We start from the raw sequence: 18,299 nt of genomic DNA on the forward strand, positions 1-18,299 counted from the left end.
ATATTTACATACTGTAACTGAGTGTACAAAGAACCCAAAACTTCCATCACACTCCATCAAGGTGCGTGTTTGCCCCGTGGTTGTGATTATCTGTAGGCTTTGAGTTGCCTCAGCTCCCAACATTTTCAACACTTAGGAGAACTATTGTCCTTTGACTGTAACTTGCTGATTTTACTCATACTATCAGCAACACCACAGTACCATGTGAGATCTCTTTTGGGATCTTGGCTGCCCAGTGCTTGTTTAAACCAAAGAGAAAATTCACTTACAATTAAGCATACCTGAGGTGTGGTGGCGCACACCTGTCACCCCGGAAGGCTAGCGCCCGATGATCTCACTTCTGAGGCCAGTGTGGACTACAGAGTGAGGCTCCTGACTCAAAAATAAAGCAATAAAATAAGCAGATTTTTTTTTCCTTTAGTCAGAATCATTGAAATTGTCACCTGCATTTTGCTTTTCTAGTTCCCTTTCCAGAAATTTTCTGCCAAAATCCAGAAATCTTTTCAGGATCTACATTTTAAATAATCTATTTTGTTTAAAATGTATTGATTGATTGATTGATTGATTGGTTGGTTGGTTGATATGTATATGATGTGTGTGCTCTGTGCAGATGGTATGTCTATAAGCAAGGATGTGCGCAGCTGCTCTGTGAATGGGCAGAGCCAGAAGAGGGTGCCTTATCTCTTGGAGCTGTAGTTATAGGCATTTGTGGGACACCGGGCTTGTTATGTGGGTGACTGAGCCGCAAGTACTCTTAACCACTAAGCCGTCTCCCCAGCACAAGGACCTGCAGTCAAAATGAACTGTAGACAAATAGGTTTCCTGTAAGGACACTGTAAGGACAGGTACCGTCTTGCCCTGTATGTCCCTCCCAGCCCACTCATGCCCACCTTCATGACCTGGTGACGCCCGAGCTGGCACTGTAAGGAGCACATAATGACACCTGTCACTGAAGCAATGAAACTTTCTAATGCTCATAGACTTTCAGAAGATTCAAAGGTACTGACTGAATATTACATGTGTGTATATTGTACATGTTATATATTTTGTAAATATATAAATTTACCAAAAAAATCCTAATTAACATGATGATTAAATGGTGATTTCTCATTTTGTAAATAAAAGATGCCTTGAGGATATGCCACAAGCCAGGAAGGTTTTCAGTGCAGTGACAGGTGCTGGATAACCAATCTTTGGAGTTATTTTTGAGGGTAATTCTAGTAGTTCTGTTCAAATGATGCTTTTTATAAAGGCTGCTATTTTTTGAGTGGCACATATGTCAGCAGAGCAGAATAAAAACCTAATAAAACATATCTGATTATAAATGAAATTTTCCAGTAAGTTGCTTTTCACTAGCGGGGCCCTTGGCATTGTCCTTGAAAGCCAAGGTTACCAGTGATCTGCCTGAGAAGCTAATGGCATAGTTCCCCATGACAAAGAAGTCTGGATCCAAGGGTATTATATAGTTTTGTGGGTTTTTAAATATTCATTTTAGCAGCCTCTTGTTCCTGGAAATGCTCCTCTGTCAAGCAATTCCCTGCCTGACGCTGACTGTATCATTTGTAGGAACAGAGGCCTATCAATGCTGAAAGGATCAGCTATACGGGAAAACTGAGCTTATCCCCAAACACACTGTGAATTTCCTATGCTGCTTTGTTATGGTTGTCACAAAGAAATGGCAGAAACACGGCACTTGCCTCTGTGGACCACTCTGGCATAGGCCAACCGCAGCCCTCTTTGAAGTCCTCCCTCCTCCGTCCTGTTGCTGATGGAAACTTCTGTCAGGATTGGTGCAGCCTAGACACAGCAGCAGTTTGATCTTGTCATCTCTCATGGAGGTTGGCAGCTGAGACCAAACAAACTCACCACACAAAGGGATACCTGCTCCACCCGACCCTGCTACACACTGTTCATAGAGTCGTCCCGGACAGCAGAGACAGGACACTGAGAACTTAGAACTATTTTGTGCATAACTGCTCCAGGACTTTGGGAAAAATAACTTCACTTTCCTTCCTCTTGAATTTTCTCAGCTGAAAAATGAGAGAATTGCAGCAGATTTCTCTCAAATGTTCAAAGCCATTCCCATGGTCTATAACTGGAATGGAATTTCAAACACAGCCAGTTGTGGTGGTGCATACCTAAAATCCCAGCACTGAAAAATAGAGACAGAGGATCAAAAGTTCAGGGTCATCCTCAGTTGCATGTTGAGTTGGGTGCCTGAGACCCTATCTCAAAAAGTAAAAAGAAAAAAAAAAAAACCCACAAACACAGAACTCATTCTGTGATTCAGCAATTTTACATATACAAGAAAACAGCATATGCACAGAACCAAATAATGCACAGAATAGATGCAGGTCGTTCATAGAAGCATCATAGAGATTAGCAAAAATATTGGAACTAATCATCATCAGGAAATGGGTACTCCTGGCAGCACCATAACCAGTGAGGTGGCACGGCTTAGAATTGTAGCTACACCGTGGCTAATTCACTCAGCATTCAACACTGAACAGCAAGTGGCCAAAGAATACATATACTTTATTTGCATTATTATATGATGCTTTAAAATGTATAATATTCTGTATCACTTGTAAGGAAGAATTCTAAGGAAACCTGTGAAGATGCTTAGGAGACAGCCATCACACAGGCAGAAAGTTCATTGCTGGTTGTCTGGTATGTAGGTCCACCAATGACTGGGCTTCAGGGTTCTATTTTGTTCCATCATGGTGGGTTTGTGGGTACCGAGAACCAAGCCAACGGTCTCTCACCAGTTGGCAAGGAACCCAAACTTGGTCTGAGAATCCCAGGCAAGGCATAGGGGAGCTGGTTCTCAATATCAGTCTATGTCACTTAGGTAAAAATAACTTTTATTCACCTGATGTAATTATGGGCTAGGAGGCTTACTGTCCCCATCAGCTAACCTAGGCCTAGTACTGGAAGCTTCTAGCCTCTGTACAATCTAATCTGGACCTAGAATGTTTTCAGCCTCTAAGACTTACTGCTGAATAAGCTCACCCTCTCTTGTTCTTTCTGAACTCAGATTGGCTGGTTCAGTTCAGCTGTTATGACTCAAATTCCTCTCCTAGCTGACTGATTCAAACTGGCTTCTCTGAGCTTCTGATTGAATTGCTCCGCTTGGCCTCAAACTAACTCTAGCAATCTGTTCTAATATTCTGGCTCCTTCTCATTCTCTGGCTCATTCTCTCTTCAACCTCTCTCTGTAAAACTCTCCTGATAAAACTGTCTCCTCTCTCTCCCTCTTCACTGCTGTCGCTTAAGTCATCTTCTCTCTTCTCATGAGAGTTGGACATATCCTATTTTTTCAGTTCTTCCTCTGATTTGTCACTTTGTCTGCCTCTCAGTAAGACATTACTTTCAAACATGGCTGTTTCTTTCTACAAACTAAACTTACCTTCACTGTTTGGGATTAAAGGTGTGTACTAAGGGCCTATCTGTATTCCAGCCAGAGGGATTAAAGGTGTATCATTGCAGGCAGATCACAAAGACCTGAAAGGTCTTTGAATGTGATCCCTTGCCAGAGTAGCCATGTTGCTGGATTAAAATTTCTCTACACAAACCTCCATAGGTCATCACTAAGTTTCCAAGATTGTGTTCTGATTGTTGCCATCATGATTGGTGCATTCTGACGCTATTTCCGAGAGCACATTTCTTAAAAACATTAGCACTGTATGGAATTTTACAGTTAAATAAGTTCAAGCAAGCTTTTCCACTTTATTATTTCTCTGAATCTTCAAATGGCTGATGTAAGCGTTGTATGCGAGAGAGCAGCCAGCATTGCTTGAACCAGGGAATTTGTTGATGAGAAATTCCTAAGAGAGGTGTGTTGTGCAATACACTTTGGGAAGAGATTTGTCAGGATCTTTAAAGTACTCTCATTGCTAAATACCAAGAGTGAAAACTTGGGAGATGACTCTTAAAATCCTCATGATGTCCATACTTTGTTTTCTCTTTTTTGTGACAAAAATAAGTTGTATAATATTTCAAAACCAGGAATGAATTACATTTTTAAGATGTATTTCCTCTGTCTATTCCATCCATGTGGAGATGTATAGGCAAAGGCATGGTTTGTGTGTGCACTCCTGAGCATGCGTGTGTGTATGGGGGGGGTATCTGTGTGTGTCTGTGTGGTGGGGAGGTGTGTATAACTTAAAATATTTAGGCATTATGCCATTTGCTTACACATGGCATCCATCTTATTTAATCCCCCCAGTGAGTTCATGAGTTAGCAAATGAAATACCCAAAGTGTGTCTTGGGAAATGGAGGCTCAGAGGCTTTAGTAACTCCCTATAGGGGCACAGAATGTAGATGAATGAACTACAGTTTTGACACAGCCACTTTCCAATCCTCTGATAGCCCATGAATTAAATCACCGAGACGGTAAAATTGTTATTTTCTGAGCTGGGAAACAAATCTTTATCTTGAATTTACTGCCAGCGAGTTTATCTTGTCTTGAATATCCCATGTTGGGTGATGAAAAAACATTCTGAAGTCGTGCCTGCTTTCTGTCTGTCCTTGCGTCCCTCCTCTGACTTTCAGTGTCATAGAGGCTTTACAACACACAGTCCTGACCACGTTGTTTTCCGTTTCGTGGCTCTATAATGTCCTTTGTTGTAAATAAATTTAGAAATTATTTCAGCTTTCTCTTGACGTCTCAACGTTTTTAAGTGATTTATTTTGATACTACTTTAGCCTCGTGATTTCAAATATTAAGTTACTGGGTTCAGGTGGTCTTACATTTTCCCCACAAATGTGTTTATGTCACTCCACAGACTAGAAATTTCATTCCAGGTTTCCCCCTCCTTTCTTTATTTGATTTTCCTGTAGGAGGAGAACTGAGTTCTTCGAGCTTGTCAGTAAAGGAGACTGTGACTGGAGCATCAAAAGCCACCGTGACGTGTTTCGGTGAGAAAAAGCCTGCGTTTGTGTGGGTTTTCCATTACTGGGCATTTAGCCACACCCTCTCTGTGTGCATCTGAAAAGTTTTAACTTATCAATTGAATATAACCTAAGCAATTATCCAAAGCATGGCCTGAGTCAGCAACCTCACAGAGATTATTTTCTATGCAAGAAACACCACGGTGTGGTACCTATAGCCATGCTCCCTCCCATACACAGAACCTAAGTGAGAATCCTTGGAGTGTGTTGAGGAGTCTGGTAGGTTTGTAATAAACACGGAACCCTTTATTCACCTTGAGACCGTTACCTAATCTCCCTGTGCTCTTGTCTGTAAATGAGAATGACAGCATCCACGGCTGTGGCCACAGTGAGGGTTCTGTCAGCCAGCAGTTAGTCCGTCAGTTAGGAAAGCTCTTAGTCCAGAAGCAGGGGGAAAGGGAGCACCGCGAGCTGCTCCCTACAGAGAACCAGAACACAACAATAGACCGAGTTGTCTCCCTTTTCACAGAGCTTAGCATAGGGGTGTTTGGAACTGCGTCTTAAATGATGCTCTAGTCCGGGGTGGCCGATGCTGGTGCTGCCCGGCTCGCTGTGAATGACCCGTTGTTAGCTGGGACTCTGCCCACTTCAATCCTGCTCTGCCATCTGGGCAGCAGACTTGTTTCCAAGACTCTAAGCCAGCAGGGTTTAAAACGCTCGCTGACAGCAGGACAGCCCTCTGACCTCTCACAATGCACCCTTTCTTCCGAAAGCAGTCAGCCAGGGCACTCCAGGCTCCAGTCCTGTTCTAATCACTCTTCATGGTGTACTCCCGGTGTTAGTTGAAAAACAGCAGACTGGAGACAAAAGATAGACCCCACCACCACCACATCTGATAATACTCTAGCAATGACTTGAGCTATTTTCAGTGTTCCGTGGCTCAGCATAAATCCCAGTTAAATCTTGGTTCACGTTGTACCTGTGTTTTATGCACACACAGATTAAGGAAAGCTATAACTGTGCACCTTTTTCCAAATGTGTATGAAACATGGTGCCCACCAGGGGGTAACCCAGGTGACACAGTGTGGCTCCCTTTGGTAAAGCTTGGCTGTGTGGAGCTGTGAAGGCAAAAGAGCTCCCTCCACAACAGGCACCTCACCTCTTTGGTGTGGGTTTCTGTCCTTTGTCATCGGCGCTGTCAGTAAGCAGGTTCATCGGCCACACAGTGTTATATATTGATCCCTTTGCTTGTAGTTAAAAAGGGGAAACCCTCACTGCACTTTATTTTAACCAGAGCCTGCTAGACTCAGGTGTACGGAGAGGAAGGTCCTGCTTTCCTGGATTTGCTGCAGACAAAACCAAAAGGGCAACCAGAGGCTGTGAGAGCCTTTGTCTTCAAGGCAGCAGCGACTGCATGATGGAGAAGCAGGACAAGGGGACTTTTAACAGCGTGGCCCCTTGTTGAGGAAAGATGTAGGCTGGCCCTGGCTCCTTCTCATTTATTTATGGAGCTGGGGTGAGTTTCTTTAGGAATGCTACAGAAGATTGTTCAGGCTGTTTGTTCGGTGCTGTTTTTCAGATCAATGTTAATGACAGCCTGTGACCTTGGAGCCGTGACCAAACCGTGGGAGATCTCCAGACAGGCAAGTGGTGATTAATGGCACAGCTCGGCAGAGGAGGGGCTGGAGGGGGCACTGAGCACGGCTTCTCTCACTGAGAGCAGGGTCTTTGCATAGGTACTGGCCTGGCACGGAGCCACAGGCTGCTAAGTCGCAAGGCCGGCTTACCCCACAGCCTCTCTTTCTTGTGCTCCCACTGAACAGTGCTGTTTCTGGCTTCGAGATTTTTCTAATGTGCTAAATCTGAATGACACTTAGACGATTCCTTAAGCCTAACAGTTCACAATACTGTTTTTGAGTGAATAACCGTGTTTTAGCACAAGATAATGTTTATCATTTATGAAAAAGAAAACAGGAAAAGAGATATTCTGTTTTTGTTTGCAGGTATTAGTTAAGTATCAGAGGGCTCTATTGCCAATGTGTGCAGTGTCCCATTTAATTTTTATCACGGCTAATAGTGTTTTTATAGTTTTTCAATGCAACTGAGCATTATTTTTAAGCAGCAGCAGTTTTGAATAAAACAGTTCCCTAACTCAAGATCCTCGATTACTGAGAGGTTAATGGCTCTTTAGATTTTCTTTCCCTCTTTAACTTAATCTCTTTTTCTTGAGGGTAACTTCAGGCAGGGTAACTTCATTGTCTCTAAGTTGCTCTCAAAGCAATACTCCTGCCTCAGCCTCCTGAGTGAGGAAATAGCTAGCAGCAATCTCACGAAGCTTTACGAGACACCTGTTTTGTGGATTGTGGGTTTTAAAACAGAAACTTGGGATCTTAAAATAACAATTTGGGGAAATAAGATATATTCATATATCAATGAATGACTGGTTTGTGTATGTTGCTTTATTTAATATGTTTTTTGGTTGGCTTTCTTTGTTTTTGTTGGTTTGTTTGTTGGTTTGTGGGGGGAGGTTTCAAGTCAGGGTTTCTCTGTGTAGCCTTGGCTGTCCTGGACTCACTTGGCTGGCCTCGAACTCACATTGATCCACCTGCCTCTGCCTCCCCAAGTGCTGGGGTTAAAGGCATGCACCACCACTCCTGGATTTTTTCGTTTTTTTAAACCTTTATGGTAGGTAGTTACCACAGTAGGCTGAATAATCACCACACAAAGATATCAAGTCATGATCCCAAAAGAATATGACCTTTACTTGAGAGGAAAAGTAAGATTAGATTAAGTAAGGATTTGCTGAGGAAGAGCCTGGATGATCTGGGTGAGTCCCAGCTCCAGTCACAAACATCCTTGTAAAAGATCAGGGAGAGCTCAGAACTCAGAAGAGAAGGCAATGTGAGAGTCAGGCAGATACTGAAATGACAGCGCCTACAAATTGAGGAGTGCTGGCAGCTTGCAAACTCTGGAAAGAGGCAAAGGACAGAGGGAGCCTTCAAAGGAGCCTTCCACCGATCCCTGGCTTCTGCCCATTGCCCTGATGCAGGACTGCTGGCCCCAAGATCTATGCAAGAGTAACTTCCTGTTATCTTAGCAACAGTTCGGAGTTTTAGGAAATTAATTTGGTTATTACATTGACTTCACAAACAGGAAGGATGGGGCTTAGAAAGGATAAGTAGCCCAAGTCTACGTCAATAGCAGCTGGTGAATTAAAAAAAAAAAAATAGATGTGTTCTTCTCCTTCTTGGCTTCCTGGGATCATGGGTATCCTGGCGGACACAGCAAGAGTTGACACAGACCAGGAAGTCTGTGAAGAGCCACCTACCTCAGAAGAAACTGTCATTGATGACAGTCACCCACAGAAGACAACAGTTCCTGAGGCAGGAGTGTGAATTAAAACAAACAAACAACAGCAGCAACAACAACAACAACAAAATAAAAAAACACTAGCCAAAATGTCCAAGCCCATACTAGATATAGCCTTCGTGTTTGGATTCAGAACTTGTTCTGGTGAAGAGACTGCGGGGTGTGGCTCATGATTCCTTGGGTTGCTGAGAGAATGAAGGAAGGCACAGGTTCATAGGACGCAAGAGGAACTGTAGGAAACGGTGAGAGGAGCACAAGAACAGAAGTCTTATAAGCTGAAAAACTTAAAACAAAACAGACCCCAGCAGATGGGGGCCAAGCCCTCGTTCCTAAAGGGCCGCACTTTTCTCCACAGGCTCAAACCATCTGCATTTTTAAACAGCATGGATTAAACAGGTCTAACCTTTTGACTTTGTGACGTGGTGGTATCATTTGCAAAGCTCACGCTCAAGAGCCAGGCAATGAAGTTACAACAACAAAAGTCTCATGTTTTAAGCGAGTTTACAACTTTCTGTTCGGCTGAGCTCACAGTGGCCGGCACCTCTGCTCTCATCCTGGGCTGGGCTGATGGAGCATGGAGTGTCTGACGGTAAAAATTAATACCTTCAATGGGTCCAGACTTGTCACAGGACCCTGTTTCTCCAAGAAGTACAATCCATGCCTGTGCCCAGCAAGTAGAAAGTCAGAGAGTCTGTGAGGACAGATCCAGCACAGTTTACCCTTCAACTGCCATTCATTGTCCTTGCAGAAAAGCATACTCTCCCCAGGGAAGACAAAACGACATCAGTCAGGACATCAGGCACACAGTCTAAGATGTCCAGGTGGTAGCCGCCATCCTTATAACAGGTCTGGATATACTTTTAAGGACTTACGGGTGCCCCAGACTGTCACCTCCACACACAGAATGCCACCGCAGCCTCCTGTTCAGCAAGGAAAGAGATAAAAGACATCTACAACCAATGCTCCATGAAGAGTCCAAGTTGTCTAGGCAGGCACCGTGAAGCCTCCACCAGCAGCGGGCCCGGCTCCCCGGCAGGGTGCTCCCCCCTCTTGGCTTTCCTTACAGGACCTTTTAGCTCCCCTAGGAAAATGGTTCTTTTCTGCTTTGTCCCCTGGCATCCTCTGAAGGTTAAACAGCTTTCTCAGCTACTTCTCACATGAAGAAGGTTGAAAGCTGGTTTTATAGTCACAGACTTACAGTTTAAGCACTAAAGTACTCTTAAATATTTAACGAAAACAAAACAAAACAAAAACATGATTCTCCTCTATATAAACATCTTAGATTCTTTTTGCCTCCTGACATTCAGCAATAGACAAACATAGTAAATCTGTTTCTCTTTTGTGTCTGTACTTGAGGACCTGAGCCTCATGGCTTTCAGGAGACAACTATGTAGTTAAGATGTTCTCTGAGCTATTTTTTCCATTTAAAAAAGTTTGCTGGGCCACTAAGATGGCTCACCAGGGAAAGGTGCTTAGAAGTCACCCAATTCTTCATAAGAATACTGGCCATGCCATTAGTCAGATTTTTAATTCAAAGCTGAGTATTAATATTTTCATCTAACATATACCTTGGTTTTAATATTTCCAGTTTGGAATTAAGAAGCAGCTTCATCTTCATTCCGACAAGACTGGATATTTCTGTTCCCTTTCATCCCTCATTATAAACCTGCTGCTGATCCTTTCTGAGCTCACTTCTAGAATGCCTGGGGAAGTGGTCCGCAGCAATTACTGCATGCTATTAGCATTTTGTTTTCCAGTCTCTTCCTAAAATTATACATTCCTTAGGAAGAGTGTTTTCTCTCTTTCAGTGATAACTCAGCCTCCTATCTGTCTGATACCTGTCTGATACTTTTTTTTTTTTTTTTGTCTCTTTAACTATTAGCACTTTGCTTTAATATCAGTTCTCTCCTATGTCAAGGTTAGCTGGGCTTTGCTACAAGAACAAATTCATTCTAAATTTCAGTTCCTTGACACAAACAGGGGTTTGTCCCCCTCAAACCACAGTCCGGTGTACTCAGGACAGTTCTCCATTTGAGCTGTTGCCAGTTTCATTGTGACACATTAGCAGTCACCAGATGTCACATAAAGAATCTTGTTGCTGACGACCGCCTGACATCTCCGCCCGTCCTATGGTCAGGCAGACTTAGAGAACAGGCTGCACAGAGGCGGGTGGCTCTCCTGGGTATCTGGGAAAGTGCAGTGCTAGGGTAGCACCTACAGTGGTGATGGAGAGGGAGGGGGAGAGAGGTGCCGGGCCTTCAGCGACCCCAGTGAAATGCCGCACATCGAGAATAAAGGTGGCAACGTAACTGGTGAAGGGGCTGAGACTGTGAGCACTCAGCCCTCACTGGGACCGCCATGTCACCAGCCCCGCCAGGCTCAGGGAAGAAGGGGAGGAAAGGCTGGAAGAGCTGGAGGGTGGGAAGGAGCGCTCCAGGACCTTGCTGCGGCTATAGTCACACACACAAGGGCAAGCCAACAAAATCAGACAACATTCCATCAGGGCAGCGCTGACAGGACTCCGGGGGTTACAGAAGGAGAGAGGGAACGAGACATGCTGGGAGGCCTGAAGTGGGGTTAGAATGGAGAGGGGAGGTGGGGATGGAAATGAGCAAGACACATTGTTACATTATAAAACTGTGAAAGAATAAATAAAAGATGTGTGTGTGTGTGTTTAATTAAACAACATGCACCTGGGCAAGGCAGTGGCGGGACGGGAGCAATCTGTGAATGATATTTTAGATCAACCCGGGACATGTAGGCAGTTATTCTTCTCAGTCACCAGTGTAAACATTTCATTTCTGAGGGGTGTAGTTCTGCCAAGAAACATCATAACTCAGGAGAATAAAACGCAAACCCATGTCCTGCAAATGTTTCCATCAGAAATCTAACCACACATCCAAGCTGGAAATCTCATCCATGCTTGTCTCCAAACTGAGTAGATGAAGATATTGTTAAAACTATGTTCACTTCTTGATTTTAGGAAACATTTGAACCAAACAATCGAACTTCCTTTTAAAAACACCAATGTGAGGGTTGAGGAGATGCCTCAGTGCACAGAGCCCTTGCTGTGACTCCCAAAGTTCAAACCCTCAGGATCTGTGTAAAAGCTGGGCAGGAGTGCTGGCCACCTGCCATCCCAGCACATGGAGACAGCGGGTCCTCGGAGCAAGATGGCTGACTAGACCAGCCAGAGCTGCCAAGCTGTGGGCGCAGCAAGAGGCGCTGCCTCAACAGAGTAGAGAACAACCACAGAAAACACTGGCTATCAGCTACTGGCCTCCGTATGTTCTTGTGCACACACACCCCCATAGCCACATGTGCCAACACAGGTGTGCTGGCTAATCTTCTGTCAGCTCGACACACAAACTGGAGTCATCTGAAGAGAGGGAGCCTCGACTGAGAAGTGCCTCCATAAGCGCCACCTGTAAGACATCTTCCTAATTAGTGATTGACAGGGAGGGCCCAGCCCACTGGGTGGCACCACCCGGGAGTGATGGTCCTGAGTTCTACGAGGAAGGAGGCTGAGCGAGCCGTGATGGTCAAAGCAGCAAGCAGCACCCTCCATGGCCTCTGCATCAGCAAGTGCCTCCAGGATCCTGCCCTGTTTGGGTTCACGTCCTGACTTCCTTTGATGATGGACAGTGCTGTGGGCGTGTGAGCTGAATAAACCCTTTCCTCCCCAGCTTGCTCTTTGGTCATGGTGTTTCATCGAAGACAACATGCAATCATAAATGCACACATACACACACTTAAAGTTAAAATGCAAATTTATGCATTTATGTGTATATTTATATGAATGTATGCATATATCGTGTTTTTAATTAATTTTTATGTGTGTGGATGTTTTCTCTACTTGTGTATCTGTGCACCATGTGAGTGCATGGTGCTTGACGAGGCCAGAAGAGGGCTTTGAATTCCCCTAAATGGGAGCTGCAGGCAGTGGTCAGCCATCATGTGGGTGGTGGGGTTTTAATCACTGAGCCCTCTCTCCAGCCCTTGAAAACGTATTTTGAGATAGAATCTTATACTGTAGCTCAGGCTGGCCTTCAAATCATGACAATCCTCCTGCCCCAGCTTCTCAAGTGCCCAGATGATGGGTGTGAGTCATCCTTCAGACACTAAGTAGATGCAGTGCCAACTTCCTAGATGTTGATTTTATTTTTAAAAATCCTTTCAGAATGTGTCTTAACTGGGGTTATTCCTCTCATCCTCCCTCAGGAACATGACTTTAAGTATGGGGGTTTCCTCAGGGACACACACATACACACATACATACACACCCAATGTCCTGATTAGCAGGACAGGAAACTCTTTAATGGAAACTCCAATCAGGAGCCATTTAATGGTCCTGATGGGGCTTTTAAGTACAAATAAAACAGGGGTTCTGGTTAAACTGTGAACAGAGCAGAGGGGATGGGCATAGGAGAGGAAGAGAGGGGTCCCCATTAGTGTCTTTACTTTCCAGGGAGAACACAGGATTCCTGCCTGGGGTGCCCCGTGCACACTTACATTAATGTGAAAGGCACAGCTGCAGAGGCAGCTGAGAGGGGGCCCTGGAGCCTGGCTGGTGAGGCTACAGGACTGTTTCTTCTTTAAAAGCAAAGCGAAAGGGAAAAGGAGCCCAGAGTGTGGAAATGAGAAGTAGAGGCCAAGGCTGGAGATGTGGCCCAGGCCCCAGAACCTCCAACTTCAGGGGGCGCTGTGCAACTGAACTCTTGAACAGAACCCACACTTGTTATCAAAAGTGTTAGAAGTCTGACCTTACTGGGTATCTGAGTTTTTAATATTGCATATTGCTACTCTCACCTTTATTGTGTGTGTGTGTGTGTGTGTGTATGTGTGTGTGCGTGTGCGTGCGTGTATGTGTGTGTAAGTTTGATGTTGTCTTTAAATTTTGTAATCCACCTCTTTAAATACATATAAATAAACTACCTTTGTGTGTGTGAGTGTGTGTGTGTGTGTGTGTGTGTGTGTGTGTGTGTGTGCAGGGAAGCCTTATACGCATTAAACACACTGTCACAGAGCTATATCCTCAGGCCTCTCTTCACTGTTGGAGACATGTTCTCTCTAAATTCCGTACTGAACTCACTCTACGACCAGGCAGACCTTGCCCAAGAATCCTGAGTAGCTATGATTATGGACCTGTGACACCAGGCCTGACTCAGAAAAATTATCTTGATTCCGTGTACCTGACCAAATTAAACCATCTTACGTTTGTAGGGTGTGAAATTCTCCTCTTCTGTAAGAGCATCAAGTGGAGAAAAACAGTTTGGCAATCCAGGCTTTCTTGCTGTCAACTGTCTAGAACTTTTTCTCCTAAGCCTTCCAATAGGCTACAGTCCCAGTTGGTTCACTCAGAGATTTGCTAGCTGCATACCTTGGTGTCGTTGGAAATATCCGCTCAGCATTTATCTGTTCTATCAATTTTCTTTCCGAAAATGGTTATGAGAACCACAAACTGAGGGAATAGAAAACGGCCTGTTTAGTGTGATTATGGATCTTCCATGCTCATGGGTGAAGGGGAAGAAAAGGCAGGTGCCTATGGCTAGGCATGGAGCAACCATTGCATTGTGGGTATAACAGAGATGTGGTGGTTCTGTCAATTAGCTTGCAGTGCTTATATGCCAAGGAAAGCAGAAAATTGAGCGAATACCAACTGGGACCTGCCATAACCTAGCGCTTTCAGTACCAGGCCCAGGCAGCCTAAAGACCACACTCTTCAAATTAAGATAACCACCATGCACAGGAGCCAGAAATAACAACTTTGCTTCGCATCTCATAGTGTCCACTGCTACAAATAAATCAAACCGCTTCTGTTTCAGGTGGCTGAACTTGTAACCAGTGAGTTCTTTGAACAAGGAGACCGGGAGAGGTCGGAACTCAAGCTCACTCCCTCTGTAAGCTTGTCCTTTTACTATCACCCTTTTGAATGGCATTTTCAGAGGTAAACCACACCTCGAAACGGGGAAGGCTGAGAAGGGGGTTGGCAGACTCCTGACAGCTTGAAACTAACGGGGAATGCAAACCAGCATGCTCCCAGGTTTCTGAAACTGCTGAACACTTAACAAGCATTTCCTGAGAACCCACAGTGGGACAAACATGAAAACCCACGGGAGGGTCTACAGGGTAGAGCTTAACCACCTCAGAGCCAGTGCTGGCATTTCATGCATGCCCACTCTGGAACAGAAATAACACCAGAAAATTAAAGTCAAGCTGTCCAGCCTAGAAGAGATAGCTGGGTTTTATTTTTCAGTCCCAAACTTTTAGACTCCCCAAAGCAAACCATTACAGACCATTTGTTTGCAAACTGAAATGTGGGGATCGAGGGTCTGGTCGTTGGCAATGCTCTTTGTGTTGGATTCCCTCACATAGTTCATATTTGAGAAAGCTGATGGCAACCCGGGAATGCTGCTGTCTCCTCGTTCAAGGTAAAGAAGCCTTGGTCACCACCTTCATGGAGGGGCCAGCCACTTTACTCCCAGTGAGCTAAAGCATCTTCCTTCCCTGGTCACTCCAAGAAGGGACAAAGTATCTTAAAGCCTAGCCAGGTAGCACACAGCAGGTTTAATGACGCACACGGTGTGTATCGGTCGTCAGGAATGCCTCTTTTTCAGGATTCCAGTCCACCCGGTCTTGAACATTCGGAGTATCAGTAAGATCTTAGAGTTTCTACACACCCCACTTTCTGATAGTCAAACCCCAGAGGAGGTAGCAGGGCCCTTGCCTACCTTGAACAGCTTCGCTCGACGGAATCGTCAGCCAGCAGCCTTCTGAGGTTGACTATCCTGTCAGTTGCTTACCTATAAAAGGCTGGAGGACCGCACAGGTTGAAACTCACACCAGCCATCTTAGTTCTCAAAGCACTATGGGTTTATGCAGTGATCCGCACACCCTTTACCCTTTCTGATGCTCATACCAAACTCGGTTTGGAAAAGAAAATTATTAGCTTAGAACATGTGTAGTTTATTTGTAAAACCTATAAGCCACATTTCTCCAGGCTACATATCTATGTTAAAATAAAAGCTTTTTGCTCCCCCTAAAAGCTGATTCTGAGGTGCTCTCTGAAGGGCTTACAGTGCAGCAACACAGCTCATTTAGTTAGGCGGGGAGGGTAAATTGCCTGTGTCAGGAGCGGGCAGTTGTTGTGGGTCCGGACTGAGGAGCCTTTATCTGTAGGCTCAGCTCAGGCCTTCTCTGAAGACATAAATGAAATTAATTTCATGGTGGATATACAGCTAAAAATGCTACTGTCTCCTCACAAAAGGCTATTTAATGTAGCTGTCGCCTCAGGAGAAGTCTGGCTTCTGAGGCAAAACTTGCCCTAACTGACTGATCTTCAGGAATGTCTATAGTTCACCCAGAACTGACCTGGCTTACCTCCCTATTCTTTGATTTTTTTTTTTTTTTTTTTTGAATCACCCAAAGGATGCGTAATTCAGAGATTATCGCGGTAACTTTCTGAGAATGAGCTGAAGCCGGCTGGACCACAGTCAGAGAGGCCATGTTAGAAGCGAGGGCTGGTTGGTAAAATGGGCTTGAGCAGCAGTGTGGGCCAAGCACGAAGCTTAACACTGTGTATCCAGAAATGCGGGAACACCATCTTCACTGTGCTCAAGGACCCTAGGGCCTTATCAGCTCGTGGGGAATACTCACGAACAAACACATTAGCGAATCACTTATGAGCATGCCCGTGAACAAACACACAGCCGATAAGCATACAAAGAAGATGGTTAGAATCTTTAAACATCAGGAAAATGCAAATGGAAACTGCAGTGAGGTACCCCTTCCTTCCCAGACAATACAAACACTGACATTTTCAGAGCAGCTGGGACTTCGTGAGATGGGGGGAAGGAATGTAAACTAGTGTAGCTACTTCGAAAACCAGCCTGCAGTACTCAAAAAGTTAGACATAGGGCCCCGCAAGATGGCGCAAGCCTGAACCTCGGTGGATTCCCAGGCCCCACGGTGAAAGGAGAGAACCAGCTCCCAAGAGTTGTCTTCTACCTCCACACATGTGTCATGGCTTCATTGTCAGCAATTTAGAAACTAAAGTTTAATGTAAAAAGTTCAACACGGAGTTACCATACAACCCAGGAATTCACAGGTTTATCCCCAAAGAAAACAGAACACACACCCATACAAAGACTTGCACACAACTGTTCCCTAGCATTACTCATAGAAGCCAAAAAGTGAAAATAGCTGCCCACCAAATGTCCATCAACTGATGAGTTAATAAACAAAATATCATAAACCTCTATGCAGAAATATAATATGGAAATTATGAGTGTTGAGACATGCTACCTGGATATATCTTTAAAATTATGCTACATGAAAACAGCCAGTCTTTCTGGGCATGATGGTACACACATGTAATCCCAGTACTCTGGAGGCAGAGGCAGATGGATCTCTGTGAGTTTGAAGCCAGCCTAGTCTACAAAGTGAGTTCCAGAACAGCGAAACCCTTTCTAAAGAAGAAGAAGAAAGAAGGAAGAACAAGAACAGGAAGAAGTCAAAGAAGAAAAAGAAAGAACAAGAACAAGAAGAAAAAGAAAAGTTGAAGAAAAAGAAAAGGAAGAGAAGAGGGAAGACAATGAGGATGAGGAGGACAAGAAGGAGAAGCCCACTGTCCTAAAAGACCATGTACAAAAGTACATATGATTCTAGTTTAAATTAATTGTGTAGAATAGGCAAATCTGTACATGCAGGGAATAAATCATTACTTGCATAAGGCTGGAAATTTATAAGAAGATGGAGTTGTTATTATTGATAGGAATTTTAAAATTGAATGTAGTGATAATTGTGTATATATATATATACATATATACTGAAATTTCTTGAATTTTTTAAAAAAGTATTTGTATAGAATACTCATCAGAAGCAGAAAACTAAATAAGTAACTCAGGTAGAAAAAAGAACTATGGAGAAAACAAATCAGACTGTGGTTTGGATATGGTCTGAATCCTGAAGTTTCATGTGCTAAAACTTAATCCCTAATGTGAGTATTAAGGGCATGCTCACTCATATAGACATATAATATAGGATAAACATACTTCTGTACTAAAGAAACTAATCAAGAGGGAGGACTCTTGCTAAAATGCTCAGTTCCTATCCAGAAAGGCAAAGAGGCTGGACATCAGAAGAAGGAGAAAAGAAGGAACAAGTCAGGAGCCTGACACAGAGGACCTCTGAAAAGCTCTGCCCTGCAGACTATCAATGCTAAGACTTATGGGCAACCTTTGGGCAGAGTGCAGGGAATCTTAGGAAAGAAATGGGAAACAGTAAGATCTGGAGAGGACAAGAACTCCACAAGGAGAGCAACAGAACCAAAAAATCTGAGCACAGGGGTCTTTCCTGAGACTGATACTCCAACCAAGGACTATGCATGGAGATAACCTAAGACCCCTGCACAGATGTAGCCCATGACAGTTCAGTATCCAAGTGGGTTCCATTGTAATAGGAATAGGGACTGTCTCTGACATGAACTGATTGCCTGCTCTTTAATTACCTCCCCCGGACGGGTAAGCAGCATTACCATGCCACAGAAGAAGACAATGCAGCTACTCCTGATGAGACCTAATTGGCTAGGATCAGAAGGAAGGAGAGGAAGACATCCCTATCAGTGGACTTGGGGAGGGGCATGCATGCAGAGGGTGAAGAAGGGAGGGATTAGGACGGGAGGAGGGAGGGAACCACAGGGGGGATACAAAGTGAATAAAGTGTAATTAATAAAGAATTTTAAAAAAAAAGAGCATGGGAACTAATCTAGCTGTAGTGGGGAGAAGCATGGCTTTTGAGAGCTTATTAGGACCAGATAAGTTCATTAGAGGGAGACCATGACCAAATTAGTGTGGCTTATAAAGGGCAGAGGCACCAGAAGACATGTGTTCCTTGCCTCGTGCCGTATGATACCCTGCGATCCTTAGGGCTTCCAGCAAGAAGGCCATCAGCAGAGGCAGGCACTTCAGCCTCCAGAACTATGAGCCAAACAAACCTTTTTCTTTACAAAGTTACTCTCAGCCTAGGTGTTTTGTTA

At 44.3% G+C, this 18,299-nt stretch overlaps 1 protein-coding gene across 1 annotated transcript in view; it reads left to right on the forward strand.

Annotated features, from left to right (window-relative positions):
• Pde11a (phosphodiesterase 11A) overlaps positions 1 to 18,299 on the forward strand; it is a 324,698-nt gene that overhangs the window by 269,315 nt on the left and 37,084 nt on the right. The window contains exons 16-18 of the mRNA XM_060390423.1: positions 4,844 to 4,921; positions 6,474 to 6,537; positions 14,089 to 14,163. Of these exons, the coding sequence (XP_060246406.1) occupies positions 4,844 to 4,921; positions 6,474 to 6,537; positions 14,089 to 14,163 (217 nt within the window). The remainder of the gene's footprint in view (positions 1 to 4,843; positions 4,922 to 6,473; positions 6,538 to 14,088; positions 14,164 to 18,299) is intronic.

This window comes from Meriones unguiculatus, chromosome 8, assembly GCF_030254825.1.
Source record: "Meriones unguiculatus strain TT.TT164.6M chromosome 8, Bangor_MerUng_6.1, whole genome shotgun sequence".
NCBI classification, from domain to species: Eukaryota; Metazoa; Chordata; class Mammalia; order Rodentia; family Muridae; genus Meriones; species Meriones unguiculatus.